The sequence below is a fragment of the Frieseomelitta varia genome, unplaced genomic scaffold, assembly GCF_011392965.1.
Source record: "Frieseomelitta varia isolate USP_RPSP 00005682 unplaced genomic scaffold, Fvar_1.2 scaffold_167, whole genome shotgun sequence".
NCBI classification, from domain to species: domain Eukaryota; kingdom Metazoa; phylum Arthropoda; class Insecta; order Hymenoptera; family Apidae; genus Frieseomelitta; species Frieseomelitta varia.
In genome coordinates, this window is record NW_025109383.1 from 106329 (window position 1) to 133660 (window position 27332).

The window sequence follows — 27332 nt, forward strand, 5'->3', positions numbered from 1 at the left end:
TTACAAATATCTTAATTTCGTAAAATTATGAAATCTATAGTGAAAAAATGCAAATTATTTATTGTTATTTATTACTTTTTCATTGTTGTTTTCATTATCACTGGGAAAGAAAATTTATTTTTTATTTTTTATTATTATCAATTCCAATAGCTCCAACAGTAAGAAATAGAGTTTGATGATATAAATTAATTAAAAAAGGAAGATTTAATTTGAAAGAATTACAAACGAAATGTTGTATTAACGAATCATTAGTCCTTAATGATTAATAGTCTCGGATACACGTTTTTCCCGTAAAATTTTATGAGTCACACGTCTGTTATCAATTTTTCAACACTGTCGTTATTACTTGTCTGATATGTGTAACGTATCGATTTCTCATGGGAGAATGACGTCATATATGCGTGACAGTGGTAATTTTTCATTTTATGATCACATAAATGAACGAAGTTTATTAATTACAGATCAATAACATGCGTGCGCGCTACAACCATTATAACACTAACGCCTACGTTTCTGTGTATTTTTATTACGAAACTGGTGTCAGACATATTAATAACCTCTGTGCAACAGTATAATGGAAACTAAAAATAGACGTGTGGTATTAACTGCCGAGATGAAAGGAAAGATGCTTGTTTTAGCTACAGGGGTCAAGAAACATTTCTTCGCTATTTAATTTAATTTAATTCGTTACTTAATTTTTAATTATTTTTCATTACTTAACCTTTAATTCCTTATTTGCTTACTTTTCTGCTCGTCTAATTGTATAGATAGAAGCCGAGAATTAGAAATTACCGTGTGACAATCAAACTCCATATTTGTGAGTCAGATGAGTTGGTAAATCCTCGGTTTCTGCACAGCAACGTGTCATAAACCTGCTGCTTAGCACTTGAATGCATCGGCAATCAATGGACATGAAATTCCCTCTTGGACTAGATGAACTTTCAAGAGGATCAAACTACCACTGATTTACCAATAGACTAAATGACCATGCTCGACAGATTTTACAGAAGCAGTACACGAAAATTTTATCCGAAAATTTACAATTAAGAAAATTTCGAATAAAATTCCCCAAACGCATCTACACTGTCACCGACATAGAACGGAGTAATTTTTCTGATTCGTTCTAAAATGGTTCACAAAACCAATGGAACTACTGTACAAAATTATTCGAATACCTTGCAGAAACATTTCTACAAATGCATTATATTTATCGTGCAAATAATTTCCAAATTTTAGTGAAAAACGACAAAAGAAACTTTGAAATAACACTACAAGATATTTAATGGAAGTATACAATTGAAATAATCAAACAATCAGTTATTGATCACGTTAATAAGCTTCAACATTCAGTAATTCACTTACGTTGTACACTAAATTTTCATACTTTGTACTTTAATTCTCACTATTGTAAATATAAGAGTACGTGGAATAAATTTCCCAGAGATGGAAATAATTTTCCGTGAAATATGCAATATAAATAAAAGCTCGCGGTTCTTCGCGTTGCGTTTTGAAACTTTCGCCCGTTCCATTGCACTTTCGTTTCTCTGACGCAAGTTTTATACTTTAGGTAGGCGGTGGATTTTAGTATTAATAAAACGAGCTGTACCTTGCGCCGAGATCGATGCCCTTTGCTGGGCAGCCGCGATGGCCATGGCATTAAGTCCACCGGCTCCTGGCGTCGCGTACACGTCGTAGGCTGACGCTCGTCTTGGCAGCTGCACCGGAAGTCCTAAACCAGGCTCCGGGTGCGCGTGTTGTCCTCCACCCCCGGACATTGCGGCAACGCTCTTCATTTCGTCGTCGTACGACCTCTGCCTGGTCATTCTACGAACCGTGCTGCTAGGACGACGTACGTGCCTCCGGCGTTCTTCTTCCTCATCCGCGTTTAATGGTACATCCGGTGGCTCCGCTAATAGAACGAACGATCATTTCAGTTTTTCGTCGAACGTTACGTTTGACAGACGTTTGAAAAATTTTACACGAAGGATGTAACGTAACAATTTGTACATTTTCGTTTATTTTCAAAGCTATTGTTAACTCTTTATTGTTTAGTATTCGAAGCTGTAGAAATTTATGTTTTCACATTGCTTAATTTCTGAATTTCTGTTGTTTTTTAATGATTTATGATTTTCTGATGTTTCGATTTAAATGTCTGTAATGTGATGCAAATTACTATGATCATCTGTCTTAATTCCATCACTTAGGGGTTAATTTAAGATTCAGTCAATTGTGCATTTCTAAAATTTCTTGAGAAATATTTAATATTTAACAAATGTGTTTGAATAATAGAATAGTTTCTCCTATATCTTATACAATGAATTTCGTATATTAATATATCTGTTTTTTAATCTCTATGCAGTTTGTAATCCGAGTATACAAGATAATAAATATAATTACGCAAATAAATATAATTTCCCAATATTCACGTAACAATAATGATCATACGAAGTAAAACGTGAATATATTTCAATCATCGGTATGGTCTATTAAAGCTAGGGAACGTATATATATATATTAATTATTTAAACACATTTAAAATACAAAATTCAAATCTCTATTACATATACACACAGTACAATGGCAAAACATTTGAATAATATAGAGATTTTACCACATTAAGATTTTAGTTATAAACAAGATATTTTGGTGCAAAATTTTGTAGAACCGTGTTAAAATATAATAATACACGTCGCAGTCCGTGGTACGAGTGAAATTAAGGAAATTCTGTGATTCGAAGCACAAGACAAAAAGCAAGAACGATGAAGTTGTGTCGGAGGCGTCATCTTCGAGAAAATCGAGTTTGGAAACTTGTCTGGTATACGTAAACTAGGCTAATTTCCAACTAAATGAAAGTTGAAAATTGGCAGGAAGTTATTATACGTGTAAAAATGTCAAAAATGTAAATAGAGTGAAATCGTTTCCTTTATAATCGCATTTTCGAGAAATTGAGTTTGAATAAGTTTAATCAACAATTAACGCAGTATGCTGCTGCGTATTAATCCTAGAAAGACTAAACTTTGAGCTTTAATAGATAAAATCGCGTAAGAGATTTTACGTAAGAGAAAAGTATAAAGTTTTTCTTCGTTTAAAGTTCCGGTTTTTTTTTTTAAGAAAATAAAATTTGAAAGTTTTTCAAAATATACTAGTTTGATTAATTTTAATATCGATGGAATAATCAGCAGAAGATTATTCTGTTTGCAAAAACAAGAGAATAAAATGTAGAATAAAATTTTTCTATTTTCCAAGAAATATATTGAGCATGTTTAATTAAAAATTAGCTTGCTAGTTTTTGAGTACTTGACGAATTTTTAATTTCCTCGAAAACTGAGCGTCTTATAAAAAAATTGTGTTCCACACTTTTGACTGTTTTCCGCAAGTAGAGTAACTCCTCCTGTTCGCTGTTTATTCCTAAGCAATACAGAATTAACTGAATTTTTAAGTCTAGTTGCTAAATTTTGGAACTTGACTTTCTTCAAGAAACGAAATGACAAAATTCTATTCTCTCTTTGCTCATTACTTATTTTTTCACGTATAATTGCACGAATATACATCCTGAATATATTTGTGACAATTATACAGTTGATTTCATTTGGTTTCGTTTCGATTTATCCAAAGTTTCCAATTGAACAAACACACAAAAAAATCGTCCAATAAATACCACAAAACGTTCGACATCGCATTGTTCTTTAAATAATTCGTGAAATTAAAAACGTGGAAGGTGTGACCGTACGTGAACTCTCGTGACCGAATGTATGACGGAAAAAATAGAGATTTCTCGAAAGAAGATTTAGAAAATAATTGGAGAGCACCTGAAACTGAAAATATCTGTTCCGCGTTTATTTCGGAATGAAGAGAGCCGATCGGTAGAGGTGAGCGTGGAACTAAAAAAAAAGCAGCTCGGAGTAGGAGAAAGGAGAGGAATCTATATTGTGAATAAAGATCCTTACCGGCAACAGAAGACGGCACAACCCTCTGGGGACTGGTAGCTCTTCCCCTATCGACCTGGTGGCGATCCGGCGAGGTCGCTCTAGACCTGATGTTGCGATCCAGGTCCCTTTCCCATCTGAGCTCGTCGCGGCGTTCCCCTGCAACCTTTCGAAACTATAACATTACGACACATAGATTAGAGTCTCGCAGGGAGTGACACCATTGCGTGAAGGAGTTATGACTGTTGGCGTGACAATGCTCACATCAGGGGTGTGTATCGTACACTGATACGAGAAGCGATATGAGTACGCGTGGGACTGATATGTCTGGAAAATATTGAATGACTGATTGAAATAGTTACGACATGTGTCTGTATCATTATTCTATTTCTCGTCTTCTTTCGGCACTTTTCCATTGTCTTTTACTGTCGAGATACGTTTTCCAGAGCTGATCGACGATTTAGTAGAGATTGTGAGAAGGTTTGTTGATCAAATGAGTGGTAATAATAATTATATAATTGTACATTAATTAACTGGATCCTATATGTGTTGTAGGTCGTTCAGTTCAATAGTGACTATGAAAAAATTAATCACTTAAATTAGTAGTAGCTTGAGTGAGTTGTAATATTTTTTAAATTTAAGTGATTCTATAATCGTATACAAATATATCTAATCAATATGAAAGTTTGAAACGTTTAATAACGATATGTAACAAATTAAATATGTATTCATCTTTGATATGTCCATTTAACGTATTATGATACGTTATCCTTTCTGAACCTCTGAGTAAACTAATTATTTGAAGCATCTCAGATTATCTACATGATACTCCAAATAAAATACTCGATTGTTTAATAATGATTACGAACAAATACTTTCTAAAATATGCAATGTTATTTATATTAATCCATCTTAGTTTTGAAATTAAATTTTAAGTCTTTTAAACAATTTAAAAGACTTATATTTTCAGTTTTTCTTTGTTATTTCATGATATGATTTTATTATCCAATAGCTGGACAAGCTTTTACATCAAAATTAGACGCATTAATTGAAATTTCTATAAGTTTTGTAAAAATAAAATATTTAATAATAACAGTATGTTGATCTTTAATAAAAAAAAAAGAAATGCAAAGTATTGCAACAAATGAAGATTTTAAATTAAAACGTCTACTTTGTTTTGAAAATGTATTAACTTTATTGTTATGAAGTGTAGTCGTTTATAAATATAACAAATCTGTTAATGTAGGCAATGTGGATAATGTTACTTGATCATTCAATTATCAAGTATCATACAATTAACGTAGTTATAGCACATTACGAGCATAAGAAAATAATGTTATTGGTTTCTATTGTACTTTATTACAAGCATCATTAGCAGCAAGGGTTTAAATTGATTTTATATGAAAATTTCTTAAAGTTCTTCTAAAGAAAGAATGAGTGAATTATTACGAAAAATTACGAAAATATAAGATATATTATCTAATATAATTTAATCTCTTAAATTTCATTGTAAAATTGAATTGTTACTATTGCACCTTTATTGTTAATATAAAAATTTAGGAAAGTCATATTGGTTAATATTCTTTCTTCAAGACTGATTTTCAATCAGTCCGATTTTTAGACTAATGAGTATACAAAAAATATAATAAGAAATCAGCAACACTTAATTGAAATAAAAACTGAAGTGGAAAAAAAAACGGAGTGTGATTAAAGGGAAATAGGTCACTCCCTGTCAGACACAGTTTCCAATACGATGGAAACCAAGCACCGGTACTTTCTCATTTAAAAATTACTTTTGCGGAAAATTATCCAGATTAATGGCTAGATAGCGAATTTTTATGCATTTATAGGAAATTTGATTAAATTAGATTATTGTAAGATTAATGTAAATGAAACTGGAGTATGTATTACAATATTTAGTAGTGAAAAAAAATTCTACTTCTTTCAACAATAAAAATATAAAATTGCATAAAGATCTTAAATTGATGACACATTTTTAGAAATGTATAACTTTTTTTTTTGCTTCTTTGAAAATTCTATTATTTCTACAAATTGTACGTAATAATAATTTTGTCATCTTATACAAATGCTTAAGATTAAATAAATGTTTTTATAATTTTTATAACTTAAAACGTCTTAAAAATTATGTATATGTTGCAATTATAATTATAATTATCTTAAGGCTCGAATAAATATTACAAGGTATAAATAAATGAATTAATTTATGATATAGATTCTTTGAATCTTTGAGAAAATTATGTAAAACATGATAAATTTCATTTTCGATTGAAATTTGAAAATCTCATTTAATAGAAATAATTATGTAAAATTCTATTTTACATATAAATTATATCATAAGTGGGTTCTCAAAAGAAAGCCAGATTTATTATTTAACGAAAATATCATAAAACAAATATTGTCCCAAGTATTATAAAAATTTATACGATTTTCATTAAATCGTGGACAATAAACTAACAAGGATGCATGTTAATCTCGTTTATATTCCATAATCAAGACCTGCGAGCAAATTCTTACTTTGACTAAAAGTTCAACAGTAACTGAACTTTCTACTTCAGATTACATGTAAGATTACTTCCACTCTTGTTTCATTGGTGTTGAATAATTGAAAAATATTTTCATCCATTATTTTTACATTTTCTTGGAAGGAAATAACTGAAGTTTAAGCACTAATACGTTTTCGATATTTAAAATTCCTCGTGCTTGTTTCAAAACTTTCCATCTAAATAATTCGAAAATAACATGCGTTTTTGCATGCTAAGTAGCAAGAAAACACTGTAATATTTATTTTTATTTTTTGGACATTTTCAAAATTATTTGAAGCTCTACTTTTGCTTTGAAATAGAAATCTACTTTTTTTTTTTTTTACAAATTTTTATAAACTTTGGTATTTAAATTTATCCATCAAACTTTATCTTGAAAATCTCTAAACCATAATTATCAGCAATTTCAATATTTTATATTATACAACGCAATAAATAATTCAATGATCGAGTGAAATATTTATTTTACTGATATTTTTTGAAATATTCTGTCATTTTTCATAGATAAAATATTTACACGAATATTGTCGAAAAAAATATAAAAGGGTGAGATGGATACTTTTAATTACTTATTTATATTTATATTCTACATCTTTGTAAAAAGTACAAAGCAACGAGAAAGGTATTTTTAAATCAAATACATTTTTATGTGTATATTTCATATTTTCTATAATTGAATATAATTTTCTAAAATTGTATCTAATTATATCTAAAATTCGAAACAATAATACAATATTTTTAATCACATTTGCAACACACGAATCATTTCTTCTATTCAAAAGAAATCATATATTTCAGGGTGAAATAATAATTAAACAACTTTCTACACGATCGAAACAATTGCAATTATATTCTACCTTTTTAAGAAATACCACTTGAAGGAACAGAAATAGAAGCAAGATAAATTGCCATCGATAAGCGTACATGAGCTTAAATAAATATTTTTTTCGATGTAAAACGAATGCAAAATAGAACGTGACCGCTGCATGTGTGTACCCAGATCTGTTCATCTCGAACGAATTTATTATTCCCAGATGGAAGTGTGCGTTCGTCACGTATCGAGCGCCGGAAACCAGATCCCATAACGGCTGCAGTGAGATCCTTCCTAGCAGTTCGAAACTCTTCAAATTCGTAACTTGTTGTCAGGAAACGTCAGTTAGGGGAGAAAATTACTGACGTTGCCGCGACGAGATTGAAAGGCCACGGTGGAAAAGGGAGAACCGGTCGAAGCGAGGAGAAAATATAGGAAATCCGTTTTCCAACGGCCACGTCTGTGTCACCGTGTCTGGACAAGTACACACGATCGTTTTACGAAATCGAGGAACCGTTCTATTACGACTCCTGCTGACTCGTGTTGGCCAATTTGCCCAAAGAACCATTTTCTTTTTTTTTTTTTTAATTTATGATTAACGTCGCATCTACCTTCTGGTCATTAGCGACGGCTAGGTACTGTTTCCTTCTTTTCAAGACGATTATATCTTATGGTAGATGTTAGTTTCCTTTAGACAATTCAGGACATTTCCTATGTGTTTCTGCGACGTCAGCGCTGCCGGTGAAGTTATTATGTATTTTTGCCTTTGAGCGTGGTACTTGCTGCATTCAAACAGAAGATGATTGGTTGATAAACTTCGGTTGCATTGGATACACATTGGGGATTCTGTTTTTTTTTTTTTAAATAGATACTCATGTGTGAGTTTGCAGTGTCCTGTTCTAAGCCTNAACCCAGGCGATGATTATGTCTTTGTTATTGTTGATGAGGTACGTAAAAATATGTTGAATGTTTCATGTTTTGTTTTACTATCTATGTTTTCTATTGCTCTGATTATACTCATGGAGTCTGTAAAAATGATGGACGATTGAGTATTGTTGTTTTATGGTGAAAAGCTTCAAGAATTGCACAAGCTTCTGCTGTAAAGATAGATGCGGCTTTTGGAAGATGAAATTTTTTACGCATGTTTCCACAGATGATGGCAAATTTACCTGGTCAGTTTTAGATGCGTCGGTGAATACTTTTTGGTGGTTTGGATATTTACTGCATAGTTGTTGGAAGTTATTTCTATACTATTTATTTGATCCCAAAGAACTATTGTTTATCACCGATCGATTAATAAAATTGAAGGGCTGAGAATGAATTAGTAGTAGAATTTGAGTTAATAATGTTTTCCAAGTGTCGAAGATTATTTCCATGGCAGACCATTGTCGTAATTTCATTTGCTACTAAGAAATACACTTAACTAAAAGGGCAATAACAGTAAATAGAAAATATAATTTTACGAGAAACGTCATAAGGGTGACCACTGTGCTTTCTTAGTCCTTCGATTGAACGGCTGATATTTTTTCCGAAAGTTTTTTTCCACCGATCGATTTTTGCATTTAGATGGCGAAAATGTTATATAAATAAGGCAAAATCTGTTTTCATAAAACAGTTCAGTATATACAAAAGTATTGTGCGTAGTAGTAACATCTAATAATAATACAAAAAATATAAAGATTATCGACATATCCGTAATTCCAATGCTTGATCTACCTATAATGTTATTATTATTTATTATTCATTTATTAATTGTTACTGTCCATTATTATTTGAGGAAAAAACCTCACATAAATAACTCTTGTTAACCTTTTATGAGGGATTTTCCTTAGTTCTACCATGTATTTATTTAATAGTTTAAAGACAAGCGTTCTTATCAAGCTGACTTGTAAAAGGATATTTTTCTAAATGTAGATTAAACATTACAAGATTGGAATTACAAGTCAATACTTTTTTTTTTACACATTAGCTCATGCTAACGAAGGCTTAAACTGGTTTTCGTGAATGCTTAAACTGGTGGAATGAATCTTGCATTAAGTATTCTCGGCTCGTTCACATGTCTGGATACATTATCCCAGTATGCAAATTGCAAACCATCTTGTCCGACAGTCAGGTGAAATAGATAATTCGTTGAAAAATTAATTTTTAACTCTTCAGGGACATCTGACATTGATATTTCAGATTTTAGACTTATCTAATGATTAGATTTAATAATAATTTTTATAACTAATAATGACAGTATGATCATATTTTATATATATATTTATATATATATATATATATATATATATATATATATATATATATTTATATATATTTATTTTATAAATAAAATATTGATTTTANCTTTGAAATAATTTTAGTACAATAATGGTTTTTCTTATAATTCCTTGCGAGACAAGATCTTCTTGTTGTAATTCAATGATTATTCGTATTCTTCAATCTTCCAATATTCAAATGTTTATATCGTAACATTCTTGGTCAAGTATTACATCTAAATCACTATTGAGGAATTTTTAATTGAAAATCAAAAAGGATATATTGTTTTTCTTTTTATGATGTACATATTTCATAAATGTGACGATTCACAAGACACCGAATTAATTTTTATACTTGATAATTATGAAATTTAATGCTGTTGAAATTGAGGTATTACATCTAAATCACTATTGAGAAATTTTTAATGGAAATGTTTTTCTTCCTATGATTTACATATTTCATAAATGTGACAATTCACAGGACACCGAATTAATTTTTATACTTGATAATTATGAAATTTAATGCTGTTGAAATTACTTCCTATGAAAGTTGCACAGAAGTCAACACAGTATACAGACGTTAATTTTAAATCAAACATAAACGATAAAATTACTTCTTCTTATAAATATACTTTTATTTGTAGAATATGATGAAAGACAGTTTCCCTAAAATACTGTTCTTTTACATAAAAAGCGAAACAGTTATGTTTATCTTTACTTGTGTTAACACGTAATAATGTACATCGTATTATTCTCTTTACTCTTACATTCCATGCCGTTCGATTTATCGAAGAAATTATTGTTTATCATCGACCAATTAATTGGCGCTGACGTTTCTCCGCCCGTCGAATCGATTTTCGGATTTCGGCGGCCGAAGCGACGGCAGCCGGCGGAACGGCCGTTCCAATTGCAGGTGTAATCGAGGAAATTGCGTCAAATTTTAACGGAATCGCCGGATCTAATTTTCAGATCAACCCGTCGACCAACATCGACGACGATAAATTTGTCGCGAGAACCAGTGGGCCGCAGGGTTCCCTCTGTGATTTCACGTGTTTGCGTCACCAACACGATCGAGGATACGGTAGATCGGTACGTTATTCATAAGATCGTGGCAGATCGTTAATTTGTAAAATTAACTAACGATCCAACGTGTGCAATCTTTATTTGCGGTTGGCGTTTCAGCAAATATACGAATAGTTTCATCGATTGCGCGATAAAATGTCTGGGGAGAGCGAGGTTGTCCCGATTCGTCGAGTAGGTTGCGTGGAGAGTTGGTGGCGTTTCTGACAATTCGGATATTACGTTCTGGTTTATATCTGAACGATACGGAGGAGGATTATTTATTGTGAATATCAGTCGATATAATGAAACGCGAAATCAAACGAATATCAGTCGGTATTATCAGTATTAAACGTGGTAAACAAAAGAGGAGAAAACGTTGAAAAATTATTAATGAAAGAGTGGTATTATTTTTTGACCGACCGATGTAGAAATTGTTAGATTACTATGGATGAAATGATAAAATTGACTGCGTTATTTAAAATTTACGTTTTGCTAGATATGAATAACTTTAACAGACAAAAATTGGATTATATCGATTGAAGTTACTGCACTGAAACTTTGACTGCAGATATTGAGTACTGTTTGTTACGGAATAATTAACATTGTTTGTACCATAAATATTATATCTATATAATATATTATGTACAATGTATTTGTGTAATAATTACAGTCTTTATTATATTAATTATAATAATTATATTATTATATTATTATATATACATATGTTATCTGAAATGTTATTTGTACTATGGGTTTCTCAGCGATTTGTATTACACACGATATTTAGAATTTGAATTTAGAATGAGAATATATGTTGGACAATTTTACGAGAAATATTAGATCATTGCAAATGAAATGAGAAAATTCTTAATGCTGGGTGATAAGGAAAAGAATTCGTAACTTTTAAAATTTGTTTTCGTCATTTAGCGAATACTGTCTTGTCCTAGAAGTTATAAATCCTTTTACAAGTAATATATATAAATAATATCACCATACATGATATTATTAAGATATTATTAAGAATATAATATTAATAAAAATATTATATTAACAATATAATATTTTTATAACAATATTGTACCAAATTTCGACTAGATTTCATACTAACTAATTTCAAACTTCGTTCAGTGTAAAATAATATTTTAATTATCAGAATAAAAATCTTTAGTCGTGATCCATTACTCCTGTACTTTGACCAAATTCGTGCTTGTTTTCGTTTTAAATAAATATTTAAATATTTAACGACGCTTTTGGTCGCGAAATTCTAAATAATTTTACACGCCTATGAAATCCGCCACTTTCATATACAACAATCTAGTATCAGATTATAGCTTTTAATCCATTTATGAAAAATTTCAACTTCTTGCACAAAAATGCACAAAAATGCACAAGAACATACAAAATATCCAAAATACAGTGGCTATTACAGCGTGAGTTAATCTTTGCATCAATATATCCAAAAAGAAAAGTACAACTTTGCACAAAAACTTCAAACTAAATAAATTAGAAACTTACAAATCTTATATCTTGTTCATCGACATATAATTCACTAGTAAATAACGCAAACAATCCAGTCTAGTGTCACTTATACTTGGAAACAAATCTAAAACAATACGATGTGTTCGAGTCCAGAAAAATAGTAGTAGCTCTGAATTCTTGATACTTCACTCTTCTTTCACACAAGTGTTTCCCTGGCAGAAATAAATCACAGAATATCATCCGCAATGAAAACTTTACCTTTCGTTTCTACCATGGCTGTCACACGTTAAAAATTACAACTGTTTCCTCTGCAACAACGTGTTTCTGTTTGTTGACCTTTGAACTACCATGCATCTTTTCAAAAGTGTGCGACGTCACATCAGGTTCATGTCATTTAGAAGTTTGATTGGTAAATATCGTTAGACTACATAGATATAGTGACTTTTCTAGGATTTAAAATATTTTCTATCGTAGATACGTAAAAAGCTGCTGTACCAATGACATTTGCAAAGAGCCAATGTAAGATAGGAACGATTGATACTTCGAGAACGTATAGAAATATTGAAAGAGCGTAGAGCTTAATGTGATATTTCAGAATTTAAATGAAAGTCATTTATTTTGGTTTTCGCAAAAGTTTTTCTTTTTTTTGCGACGTCAGAAAACTAGAATTAAAACAACGTGACATGAATTATCCGAAACGTGAACATTCGCCGAGTCATAATTGCAACTCTGGCTTTCATTGAATTTAATTTTTAACAAAACGCCAACGTTTGCCCCACTTCTCGTTTATTTGATGCAACCATTCGTAAAGGACATTCTTCGTTCACGAAATAATTGAATCGCTAGATGCACATTCTGGAGCGAGTATCTTTTAATTATCGCAGTGGAATGAAACTAATACGAGTACGAAAGAAACGTAATGCGAATTTTCTTTCACAAAAATATTAATTTTCAGGTTATTACGTCATATTGAAGGGAAAACCCATGATATCGTACACGAACATATGATTCATTTTAATAAAAATAGTCCCTCTGTAAGAAACACGAAGATTTTTACGAATGGCGTATTATTAGAAATGCACGAGAAATGTTATCGTACAGCGTGACCCATAAATCTATGAAATTATGAAATTTTCATTTGAAATTTAAAATTTTGAAAATTTAATCAACATTATTTTATTAATTAATAACAAAATTACATTAAATTTAACTCGAACTTGATTTAAAAATTTTACGATTTTATATTTCGTTCTTATCTCTATTTCGAAGTACAAAAAATCAGCTGATTAAACAGCTAATAATAGGTTACAAATGAATAATGAATATATAGCAGTAATAGTTAATAAATAATAACTGATATAATTAATTATTTATTTTATAAATAATAAATAAATTCACTTTATTTTAATTACACGATTATCAAATTTTTGCTTTACAAATATTATTGTTATTGTACTTAATGTTTTTGCAGACATTAAGTATAATTCTAAGTATCTCCACACGTACAGTAACAAAAAGCAAAGGATAATATTTCCACGTCTCGTAAATACCAATGTTTCCCTCTACAGAAAAATACACAAATTGAACAACAAAAGATATATTCACGCGCGACATGTGTGCACTTTTACAATTTTTAATCTTCCTTAAAACTTCTTAATCTAGATATGTAACAAGCGCTTAGTGCTCCAGTAATTATGGTTGGTAACGTTCAGTAATGTCAGACATAAAAATCTGCGTACGTTTAGTAACTTTTATAAAATTTTCGTCAATTTGTAATTCTTTAAATTTGCTAATACAAAATTTCCGAAAATAATTCAACAGTGTAAAAAAATATAATATAAAATAATATAATAAAATAATATAAAATAATATAACAGGATAAAAAAAGGTTGAATTACTCTTCATTCTAGTAAAAACACTTTGTTTCAGTGAATCATTCTAACAAATGCATTGTTGCTTTTATATGATAAATATTAGATATAAAGTAATTAAACTACATAAAACAAGCAATTAAACGACCGGAAGAGAATCCCACTCGACGAGAAAGTTAAATCACTCTTCGATGTGTTAAAGAAATTATTCGAACAAATACACAAGTATATAAAACGATATAAAATAGGAAATAAACATGAATGAGTACGAAATAAATACAAACACATGTAAATATAATTGGTATATGAACTTGCGCGTATAATAAAGAGAAATTTAAAACTACAATGGAAACATGATTCATGCACGCCCTAATGATCGCAGGAATTTACTCCACAGATTCAATACAAAAGATTCATGGAGCAGATATAACCTTTGAAGAGCGAGATCCAAAGGATTTTCAGAAACGTCTGCACGAGGAACGCGAGTCGAAAATTAAAGAAAAATAGTTGCAAAAAAAGAAAGAAAGAAATGCATTTCGTTCTAATTCTCTTGTATTAGCGCAAGGATTGAATTCGGGTGTTTTGTTGACAACGGTTAATTTCCGTCCGTGTGCCGGGCAAAGATTTAAAGAAGCAAAATCTCTGATTCGCAACACTCTTTTCACTTTCTTCTAACCCTTTTTTCTTTTCTTTTTTTCTTCTTTTCCTTTTTTTTTCGACCGATTTCCGGATTTTCCCTAACTCGACTCTCTCAATTCGTGCCGCCCAGCCTCCCACCCTCCCCCCTTTTCTACCCCCGTCCACGCGGCCTCCCTGATTTCAATTTCATTCCACTTTCTTTCGTTTCCGCAGTCGTTTCCAATGAAATGAGATTCTACCGATTCTTCTCTCGGCTGACAAAAACGATTTCCAATAAATTCTTAGAGTCGAAAGAGCGGGCCGTTCTCTTATTCTCTGGCTCTGCCTCTCCTCCTCCTCCTCCTCCCCCGCCCCCCCCCCCCTTCAATTTGCAAGCTTTGTACCAGCTCCTCATTATCCACGTTTATCTGCATGTAGAACATCTATAAATTGCATTACGATTGCCGAGCGAACCTATTAGCTGTCAATTTTCCTCTGAAGAGTTAGCAGAATATTTTCAAAAAATGGGAATCAGTCGTTTGTACAGTGGAGTGATAATCAAGATTGTTACAGTCCTGAGTTGATTTTACATTACACAGTGAGTGAAAAAAGAAAAAAAAGAAACGAGGATACTTTTTTTCTTCGGCAATTGAAGAGACCTCTGAAAACGTTGGAAACTTTTTTTTTTCGTAGCTACACTCGCCATCATTTTGAAGAATTAAAGTCCCCCATTTACAGGGCTCTCTTAGAATTTGCTGTGCGATTTTTATTAAACTTCGAACGTTCGAAGGGTTGAACAATGAAAATTAAAGAAATTCATGTACACACGTAGTAACAGTTTCATGTTTTATAATTTTGCATCACAAAGAAACTTCGTGCTAGTTTCGTGTAATTCCAGCTTCAGTGTCAATATTCAAAACGTAATTATTCGTTTAATAATTCTTCGTAAATACAATTCTCCTGGCGACAGCGCTCACAGCGCATAATTACCTAATGCGGTTGAATATTATCAAGTCCTAGACTCCATCATTCTCTCGCAAACTTGCGTCATCATTACTGTTTGGCGTTACGTGGGCCGCGATGAAGTTCCGCGGAATAAAGAAACTTCGCTGTTCGAAAAACGAAAGAATGACGCAAATACCAACTCCCTGCCGAACTTTCTTCATTTTTCTTTCGTACGTCGAATATTTCTCCTCGCGGGATTTTAATACACAGAGTGCCTCTTGTGGTAATTGGCTCGGCTACTTCATTTTGACATTTCAAGTCTATTTCTTTGTTTCTTTTACGCTGATTGTGAAGACAGTTGAGCCTCTGACTTTCTCTCACTCTTCAATGAACATCACGTAGTTGTTGCAACATGCTACACATCGTGTTGGATGTACTGAAAGCATTGTACGTGTATGATTTGCATCTGTTAATCTTCAGTTTGAGGAATTAAAATTGCAAATTCAAATTCGCTTTTCATTCAAATCGAAACTATAATTCCTGCCACGTGTGTAACTCAAAGTGTTAATAAGTACACGAGTAAATTTCCAACATAAAGTTTGCCCGATGAATAAAGATTCGAAATCTTCAGTATATAGTTTTATATTGGCCTCCCTTTTAATGTAAAGTGAAAAATCTCTGTTAGATAATACATTTTTTTATAATAATACAAAATTATTCATCTTATCAAAATGTGATCGATGATCTTCAGATATATTCTCAAGATTAATATCCTAAATAATTTCCCTTATATGTTATTTTACTCTTACGTGTTGTATGATACTTATTTTCACTTATAGTAAAAAAATATTTCTAGTACTTTAGATTAGTTTAAATTAGTTAGTAAATGGGAAAAGACAGTAACAATTGTATGGAATTTTATAACACATTGTTCTTAGTATTAATTCGAAAGGTTATGGTCAGAATAATGTTAAAAGATGCAATTACACGACTATCGTAATCACATTTTCGATAAAATAAAAATTCTGTTATATAAATATAAAATTGATAAGATGTGTTCTTTCCTATGTTATTATAAAATTCTACATAAATAGTGATTTCTTCTTTTTCTTTATTATCAAATTCAAACTTTACGTAGGCTTAAGTTAAATCGAAAAGATAATTTATAAAAAATTGCTATAAAATTAATTCAATTCTGCTTTTCTTCGTCACTAAATTATAAGATATAACATTACAGAAATAAAAACACCGCTAACCGATGAGTATCGTGACAGATAACACGTTAATTTCAACAAGAGAAAGAGAAAACAAATTATAAATAAAATCTTCCTCGTCCTGAAAACAAAAAAAAAAAAAAAATAATTCCGCTCTTAAAATAAAAAGAAATTTCCAAAAGATTGAATGAATCACAAGTCAAAATCTATCCTAGTACATTGAACATTTCTAACAAAGACTAACAGTATCAAATGACGCGTAAACGTTTATTATTCGTATTATAAAGGATTATGGATATTTAATTGGATAATTAAACGAGAGAAGTTCACGAGATACACTCGAGTCGCGTGATTTCTCGAAAAGTCCAATGCAGTTGTTTCACAGCACACAGAGCTTTTGTGTCCCGTTTTTTGCGACGAGAGCATCGACTCGCTCGCCGGCTTGCAGTCGCAAGTTTCAACCAAAAGGAAGCCGCACACTTCCAAGTTTTAATTTATTACACCACTGCTTAACGATGTAATAAAATTTCTGAACGCGACCTTCGCAGAACGATTTTTTTTTTTTTTTTTTATCACGTGCTCTTCAGTCCAAGGTCCTCGCGAATTTTTGTTCAACTCGGACCTCAAACTCGTTTCGAAAGTTCGTTAACGACTGTTGCGAAAGATCGTAGATAGTAAAATGTCCGTCGTACACGAGGGTGGAATTAATGGAAATATCTTTTACGCTTCCACGGTACCGTGATACTCGTTAAGCAGTGCCATTTAGCTAATGATTCAGGTGAAAGATCTGGTTGCGTCTGTTACGTCTGGAAAATTAAACACCTTAATTCTCTACGAAAAGATATCCCTCGGCTTTTTAAGAAAATTGAAGAGCTTAGTTTTGCTTTCGTTTCGTCGCGTCTGAAAAATTAAATAGCTGAATTTTCTAGGAAAATTAAACGGCTTAATTTTGTCCTCTTTTGTCAGAGAATTATTCGATTGCTTGCTTTGTTTGAAATATTAATTGAATTATATTTCTATTTATAACGTAAATTACGTATCGTGTGGTAGAAAAATGATTTGTTATTTATAATGAATGATAACTTTCATTCGTTTATTTATTCTAAATGTCAGTCGTGAGTGAAATGAATTTGTGGCACAATTTTTTAAATACAGAAAAAATCAATTTGTTAAAAATACATACACTCTCCGAAGTTTGAATAATTATTAGTTGACAAGGCTGTATATACGTGTTCGACAATTCTTTTTATTTTTAATATCCAGTATTTATCGTAAATAATAATATTTTCAAATTGTAAATCCTTCGTCCAAAGTATTATTTAATTTTTCTAGTTTTTGCAAGAATCGAATTCCATCAATCCGACGTTGATAGTCGAATGAATAATTTCGCCATCATTTCCACTTGAAGAAAAACTGAATTTCAAAGCTGAAAGTTGCGTTTATGCACCACGAGAACATTGCAGATGTTCATGCGATTTTGTATTTTTCTGAAAATAATTCGAATAATGGAACCTAGGTGGAATATTAATTTGTCTGTTAAACATTAAAAGAAGTGTTGTAACTTTAAATATTTTATATCATTGTACGTTGCGTGCATTATTATAAATTTTTCATAAATGCATAAAAATCCACGGTCTTGTGTCAATTATCAATGAAGCAAATTCGCAAAACTTTGGATTTTTGGATTTTTTTAGAATAACCTACCGCCTCAATGGCTTAAAGTAGATAGACTCTGATTGCTTGTCAATGAGCCACAATTATTCATTAATCAATTCGCTTGTCCAACGAGCGTTATCCATCAATTTTGAGTATTCTCTTTCAAAATAATAGAGAAACGATCCCTATAATAGTGAACGTTAACGATGTTTGTTCGCCAGGGCATTACCACTAAACTTACCTCTCAAAAACTTCGAATTTACGAGGCATCTTGAAGTAATTGCAAACAACTATAAATTCTGTAAAAACTCTCATTAATTCTGCATCAATGTTTGAAGTTATAATTCATGCACTTCTAACCATTAAAAAGTTTTTTCAACATTTGAGGGAAAGAAATCGTTGTTAATCGTCGAATTATTGAGTAATTCAATTGAATTTGAAGGAATTGTAGAATAATTATAATTGAATTACAGAGTGAATTACGTTTGTTGGATTATTAAAATCAGAAAGTTTGCAGTAAGAAAGTTTCATTTTCATTTGATGTAAAAACTCTAGTTGCCATATATTTATAGCAGATTTGAAAGCGTACCTAATACTTAATTGTTTATTTTTTATTTACCGGAGATTTCCTTTAATTTGAAGTATTTTACTTTATATTTTCTCTATTCTCTATAATACAGATTAATAATAAATATTACAAATTTTTAAATTGAGTAATTTAACTCTGTTGTTATGATCTCATAATTGTCAAGAGTTGCATGTATCATTTTTCTTTGCAGTTTTATGCTAAAGTCTTTTCTAAAGCGTTGTGTAATGGTACTCCTGTTTTTTAAAACGAGGATGAAATATTTAGACATAATTAATGGATTTAGTAGATAATAGAGTTAAACGATTCCAAGTTCAGAAATACATAACGATCATATGACACAGATAGTCATAGTATATCTTGTCAATCAGAACTACTTTTTCATTTGGTTTCAAGATTATACATATCCTTTTTAATCCTTATAAAATATAATTAAAAATATTAATAACACTAGTTATACAGACGAATATCAATTAAGTAAATTTAACATAATAGTTAAACTAATATTATTTATTTTTTCACAAAACATTGTAGATTCTTCGTTAACCCTCAAAAAGCTTATATTTTTGAACCTATCAAGTTATTTTCTCACCTTCAACTGTTTCATATTAAAATACTTCTTTCCAACTACTAACAATAAATGACATGAAAGTCAGAAAATCAGTAACCACAGAGTAGGTTCATTTCGGTTATTATCAAAGGATCCTAAAAGATATATTAATATGTTGCAATAAATTCAATTTCTGATAACTTAATTTTTTTTCAATACAAAATATTCCAACTCTGTGTCAATTCCATCTACACAATGACCATGTATTAAACAAATTACTGCAGGAAACGTATCTCTCGAGTAAAACGCATTCACCAAAATCATGATATGTAATTATTCTATAATACTATCTAATCTATCATCAATCTTGATGAAACGATCAACCCTTCACGGCTGCGTCAGCTATAGTTCTTTTCCACTGTGAATAACAGAGAAATTTCTATAGAACGAACAAAAAGATTTTTATATAAAAAAAAAAAAAGTTTGTACAAAGTGCAAGATAAATTTATACGTGACGAAATAAAAGAAATTTTGAAACCGAGATATTTGAGGATGCAGTAACGTCAGGAGACTGCCGAGTTATGATTTTGCGATCGAGAACAGGACGAGACATATTCTCCAAGGGTAAGACGCGCCGTAACGTACAAACATGCATCCAGCCACGGGGCACCATATTGCAAGACAAATAGCCCACGTTAACATCCAGATTAAATAAAATTGCTGGAGGCGAGCGTGCTAGATAGTCACTGGCGTACCGTCAAACGATCAAAGCACAGCTGTTGGGAATGTTCAGTTTTCGACCGCAAACAGTCATATACTTACAGTCTAGCTAGTGAAGGGTTAACGTTTCCTCTAGTCTAATTATTCAGGATAATAATAGTAGGATTAATACGCCATCGATTGCAAGTACGAGATTACTCGGTGCGAGATAACTTTGCTTTGCACCAAGCAAAAGCAAATTATTCGTTGCGTGGTTTAGGTAATTAGAAAATTGAAGCATTTCGTCGTTAGAAATAAAGATTCATACTGTTTATATTGTTAATTATATTAAGTTAGATTTCTGTTCTTTATTTTATATTATGTGTTTCATAATAATAATTATTGTTACAATGTATTATTTATGAATACTATAGTATTAGGAATTGTCATTAGTGGTTGTTTCATTTCTTTAATTATACCAACTATTAATACAGTTCTTTTTGTTGCTCTTCCGATATGTGAATTTCTTGGCAGAAAATAATAGCAATAAATTGTTTTTAAATGAAATAGAATTATGTTATTGTTGAAACGATAGAAAAATTTTATAATTTATATAATTTATTATTAATATAATTATATAATTATATATAAATTTATTAATATTATTAATATAATTTTCATTGTCTTTGCAATGTTATGTAAATGTTTATGCACTTCTAATAAATAATAATATGTAGATAATGATAATTTTTGAATAGATTGTAATTACCGAAGCTAAGTCATTTCACTGAACTTCGATTAAAAGAAAAAGTATTACTGTTTAGAATTATTAATATCATTCTGTTTACTGTTTTTCTATAATATACATTAAGTATAGAAATAACATTTACATTGTGCAAATTACATTTTAAATTTAAATATTTTTCTACCATCTGGAGATTTCAAAGTTTCAATTTTGAGATATTTAGAGAAGATAATACAAAAGTCTAAAACAAATTATATAATCTTGAAGGGCATTAATAAACATAATAATGCTTGATAAGACATATTTTTCAATATTATATGCTTTTCAACTTCAAGTAAAAAAATATTTCAAATTATCAAAGTTACATTTGAAGAAAGACAATTTGTTTTGCTTATAATGGTATCAGAAATTTTAGATGGAAACGAACAATTTGAGCAGTTTTCAAATGAAAACCCTACTTAAAATTAACAAGTGCTAATTCAGTTGTTTAAATAAACTAATATTTCGAAATTGAAATAGTTACTTAAAAAAAGGCATAAAATTGATTTCTATTCCTAATATTTTTATTTATATAACAATATATTCTATTCCTAACACAATTTTCATTCAATTTCCAATAGAAGATAATTGTAATATCTTTACATTTTACTGTATCTAGAAGTAAAATCACTAAAGAAATGAAACACGAATAAAATTTATTGCTATTATCAATAATGAAAATCTTGTGATAAACTAGCAATGATGACACAGAAATTAATAGTACCAATAAAGATTATCAACCTGTCGTCCAACTTATTCATCCATACACTATCATATTGTTATAATATTAATACAATTAAAATACACTAATGAACTTAATTTATCAACAGAGAAATTCGATAATTCAAATTAATTCGTTGCAGATGATGTATTAATAATTTATGTCGGTGATAATTCATGTTCAATAGCTGTTAGTTTGCCAGGCTTACACTTTCATTGAAAAATTAATTTTGATATATACTATATGATGCAAGGGATATGAATATTAACTGAAGAAAGATTTTAGAATTTGAAATATTATCATCCTAAATATATAATATAGATTTAAAATACACCTAAATAAATGCAATAAAAAAGTTACAACGAACTTATATTACAAAACCGATTATCATACATCAAAATTAATTGAAACATATGAATTTCTCAACTCAGTACTTCTTGTTATTTGCGTCTATGCTACGATGTGAAAAAACAAGATTTTGAAAAAAGATTTGGAAAAAATTATTAAAAAATACTGTTTTATAATGAATTCTTTCTGAAAGAAATAATATTGACTATTATCAGTTTTCATTATAATCCAATGTGTGTTGTAATATCTTGGCTCTATCACTTCTAATTGGTCGTTTCTTATTAATAATTCCGATTTAAAAGACATCTATTCACTAATCCTGATTATATAGAAATTTCAAAAATTATATTCACAATTAAATTAAACTTGCATCATACTTTAAACTTAAATATTATCCCCTGTATGTATTAAAATAGATTGCGGACTTTTATGTATTTATAGAGTATAAAATAGTTATAAAATATTCAGTGTAGAGTGTTTTCTCTAATATTTTGTGCATAAAACCATCTTCAACCAAAATTCCACTTTTTTAACAGCATAATAATCAAACTGCTCAAAAATAAGTAATCTTTCAGAGAAATTTTATAGATTTAAAGATCCAAGTGATTTTAAACGGAAACTCGTGTTACACTATAAACTTTTTTCTATTCCATACAATTTCATACAATGCAACTATTATAGTTGGTAGCTTTAATGTTAATCCTACTCTCAAAAGTATGAATTTACATAAAAATCCACGTACAAAACATATTTACATAACAGTAACAGAAGTAAAAAAAGCTATTAAGTTATTGTACACATTAAACTATTAAAAATATTTAATATTAATCTTTATATTTATTATTTATATTAATATTTATGTTTAACATTAACTTGCAATCGACAACGCCGCGTCGTTTCCAGATCGAAGTAATGAATACGATGCGCAAAACAGATGCAACAATGTATTCCGTTTCGTCGAAGCACGATTGTTTTCGAGAAGCACGATTTGTTTTTGAGAAGCGTACACTTGAGGACGTCACGTCAGATAGGGGTAGCAAACTTACCTTCTCGAGTTCCTTTAGACTGGCGGGTGACACATCCGAGTGCCTCCTGAGTTCCGGGCTCCTCGGCGGCGCCAATCCAGAGCCAAGATTTATGATTTGGCTGCCGCTCTGACAGCCGAGTCTCGCGTCACTGTGCCTCCTCTGCAGGGCCTCCAGGACTGGCACCTCGAGCAAGGAATCGGTCGATTCCTGCGTCACGATCGGCTGGTCCCGAGACGCGAGTTTCCGCCGACACACGCTGCACCGCCACGACGACTGAAAAAGATTCTTCGTTAAACTTTCACACGCTGACCGATCGATCCCGAGGGAGGAATCAGACGAGCTTTCTCTCGCCAACCGAACGAATCCTCGGCGTCGTTTCGTTTCGTTTCGTTTCGTTTGGTTAGACATTCCGATATTCAATCGGAACACCAAAAGAGTGATCGGTTGTCCGTCTACATTCGATTCTTTTAATTTACTTAATTCATTCACGCGAGGTGATTTTCGCGACTGTAACGAGCAACGTCTTTTTATTTCTTGAAATTAGAGGGAAGAAACGAGTGATTATAAAAATAGAGTTATTAATCTATTTATTCAGCTCTGTTTAAAAGAGCGTAAATTTGCATAAACATTCATAATCGATCGTGAGCGAGTAAACTCGAGAGTAATTTAAAATTCACGATTAAGAGCGTTTTAAATAAATTATCCCTGGCAATTAAACATAGTGCAATACTCAAGTTACTAATATTTAATTTTAAGATTCAGTTACCAAGTTACTAATATTTAATTTTAAGATTAAGTTACCAAGTTACTAATATTTAATTTTAAGATTAAGTTACCAAGTTACTAATATTTAATTTTAATTAAGATTGTTCGGTCGTATAAAATAAGTCAAAATCGTATAATTCAATATACAAATAAAATTGAAATCTATTCAGATTAAAAAAAGATTAAATGAAAATATATGAATGAAAATTTCAAAAGTTTCCCTTCTTTGTTGGAAAACGCGAAAAATATTAAGTAATAAAATTTATTCTTCATAATGCTTTTTAAAACTTTATTATCATCGCTAATAATCACATCGTAGAAAAGCAGAATTCAATTTCAGTCTAAATTAAACATTAATAAGATTCTTTTTTGCAAACATTTTCACGATATTGACTTCCGTCAAGATGCGAATGATTATTTTTTTATTTTTCAAAAACTTTTTATTTTATCGACCAAATGAAATAAAATTACCTCTTGGCTGAAAACTTTTACCACTGTGTGTATAAATTTCTTCTTTTTTTTCTTTTTTTTTAATATATGTATACTTTTAGCCGCATCAGCTGCTCAGATTATGTGCAATTTTACATTTTTGTGGACATAATTAAAAAAATGAAACCTAAGCAAAAATTTGTTTTCTGTACTAAACATTATATATTATATGTTTGCATAGTGTGTGCATTTTCTGCAGTTTCGCACGTTTAACTCTCCATAGACAATCTGGGCCATTCCAAACGAAATTTCATTATTAAGTTTCTTCGAGTTTTTCTTTTTTCTTTTGTTTTTTTCATTTTTCAAAGATTTGACCCAAAATAAAAATTATTTCGTTAAATAAGCTCGTGGATAGGAATTATTTAGCTTTCTTATAGAGGTTTAAATTTCCCATAAATGTGTAAAAATCCGCAATATAGTTATTAGCAACAATCAGTGCTTTTGTACTCTTTTACGGTAGAAGCTCGATTATTGGAATCCTTATTATTGGAACGATCGGTTATCAGAACGTCGATTAATAGGAAAATCGATTATCGGAACGTTGATTAACGTTCGATTATTTGAATGGCATTGTTATCTAAGAAGTAAAGATGAGAAATGTATGCATACTCAATATGCATATATATTTTGTGTGTGTGTGTGTGTATATATATATATATATATATATATATATATATGTATATATATATATATATATATATATATATATAATGTCTTTGGTTTATAATTTATAGTTTAGAATCTATCAGTTCATGTTGTTTAATATATCGAAATGTCAGTTAAATGAAAACGTATAGTTTTATCTCTATAGACGAAAATTGAAGTAATAAATATTAGAGATTAGAACAGAGTGAAACTGAACGAAATTATATCAACTATTTGTGGTATAAGAAGTGGAAAACGCGAAATCAGAGTCAATATGAAAAGTTTATGGAACTGAATAATACGAAGCATGGAGAAAAAGAGAGAACATCGTCATTGAAATAGTAATATTTTAAAAAAATCGCCCGATTGGCAGCTAAGAAAATAGATACTGAAGAAAGTTCATAAGTATTGATTAAAAAATGTTCGTCTCTAAATATGAATATATAAAATATTTCACAATAAATAGTCTTCTTACAAAAAAAAAAAAAAAAACAGAGTTGTTCGATTTATATTTTGTTTCGAATAATTCGAGATTTTACTGTTATTTATTATTTTATTTTAATAAATAAACTAGCTTCTTTAACTTTAGCATCAAGGCTAAGCATCGCGTTAACGCAATTTTCATTGGCAATTTTTTGCAACAAATTTGTATTATAAAAATTTCATTATTTTTTTTCACGCTGCATTTATAAAAGGAAATTCCAAAAATTTGTTTAATATTTTTTCATCATTATGCCTTCGTTCTAAATTCGTCGAGTACCGTGATAGATTATTGTTTGGTCCTCAATGAGTTAAAAGAAAAAAACGGAACTTGAATAATAAATTGTTTTCTCTCTCAAAATTGTTTTTCGAGGAAGCGTTGATCCTTACGCGATAGGTTAAAAACGGAAAATAAAATTTGGGATGTAAGTGGGTCGGAAAAATAAGAGAAATGAAGAAAAGTTGCTACGGAAATGTTGCAAGGAATAAAACAAACAAATATGAATAGAACTCGGGAGCAAATAACGTTGAATTAAAATCACGAAGACAGGAGAAGAAATACAAGACAAGAAGACAAATTCGAACATTGAATATTCAATGAGAAAAAGAAACGTAAAATGAAATCGTAGAGAAAATGACAATGGCGACGTGAATATAAAAATGAAAATAGATGAAGGATGAAGCAAGATTTGAATAAATTGCATTGTCCTTCCATTAGACTATTAGCTCGCTTTTTTTAAAGTCTTCCAGATATTCAATATAGACGAGAACGTGGATAACGATAATTAAAAATGGCGGCGAGCCAATGCAACGGCGTAGCTATCGTTAATACAGAGACAAGCGATGTTCATCATTTTATGAAATTCACGTGAAGATATATATATATAGTTCTTGATATATTTATAATATAATTTATAATTTAATATCCATAATAATTCAAAGTAATAAATAAATACAATTAATATTGAATTATATGAAATAATAACTTATAATTTTTATAATATCACAGATATGTTAAATATATATAATATATTATTTTGTACAAGAAATTAAATTTAAAATATCTCTGAAAAATAATTTTTCAATCAAGAAATGATATGAAGTTGCATTGAGAAACATGATTTCATTTATTTACGTGTCCACTCACAAAAAGATTAGTAGATTGCGGATTTTTGTGCATTTATATTAAAAGTTTCAAAGTGCAAAATTGCATAGAATGCACATACATGAAATATTCAATGTACCTTTCTATAATGTTCGGTATGTAAAACAGTATTATTTTGTCATCGTATTTTGTTTTATATTTTTTCAATTACATGTATCTTCAAAGACATGAATCGAAACCATTTATTAACATTTTATATCTATTTTAATTCACCATTTCACACAAGATGATATACTCTGTATAATGTATACTTAAATATACACTCGAGTATAATTTTCATATTAAATTTATTAAAATGTTAATTTGCATTTATGAAAACGGTATGAGACAACAAGCTATATGATATTTAGAAAAACAAAGTAAACTGCACAAGGAAACAAATTCCTAATAATATTGAAACAAATATGCAGCAATGTTGTTAACAAAAAAAAAACTTCTCGTAAAAAAACTTAAACGTCGTAGAAGTCGTGTATACGCCGCTGCAGAGAATTCTCGTTTCCTATCTTAGCCTCTATTTCCTGCAGTGTGCGAATTGTATCCATCGTTTTTAATAAATGATTCCCTCCTTCGTGCCACTTTCATTACGAGTTTATTGATTTCGATGCTGCCGTTTAATTTGCAGATTAATATACATTGTTTAAGGTGAGATATTCGTAATTGCGAGTGATGTC

The 27332-nt window shown here is 30.2% G+C and overlaps 1 protein-coding gene across 4 annotated transcripts in view; it reads right to left on the reverse strand.

Moving 5' to 3' along the window:
* Positions 1 to 27332, reverse strand: part of LOC122538556 (regulating synaptic membrane exocytosis protein 1) — a 289590-nt gene that overhangs the window by 100068 nt on the left and 162190 nt on the right. For 3 of the 4 annotated variants that reach the window (XR_006308875.1, XM_043672748.1, XM_043672750.1), the window contains exons 6-8: positions 23136 to 23390; positions 3948 to 4101; positions 1607 to 1909 (exon numbers count right to left, since the gene is read on the reverse strand). Coding sequence is in view for 3 of the 4 variants with exons in the window: in XM_043672748.1 (XP_043528683.1) it covers positions 1607 to 1909; positions 3948 to 4101; positions 23136 to 23390 (712 nt within the window). In the remaining variant the exon portion in view is untranslated. The remainder of the gene's footprint in view (positions 1 to 1606; positions 1910 to 3947; positions 4102 to 23135; positions 23391 to 27332) is intronic. The other variant, XM_043672749.1, reaches the window with a different exon arrangement.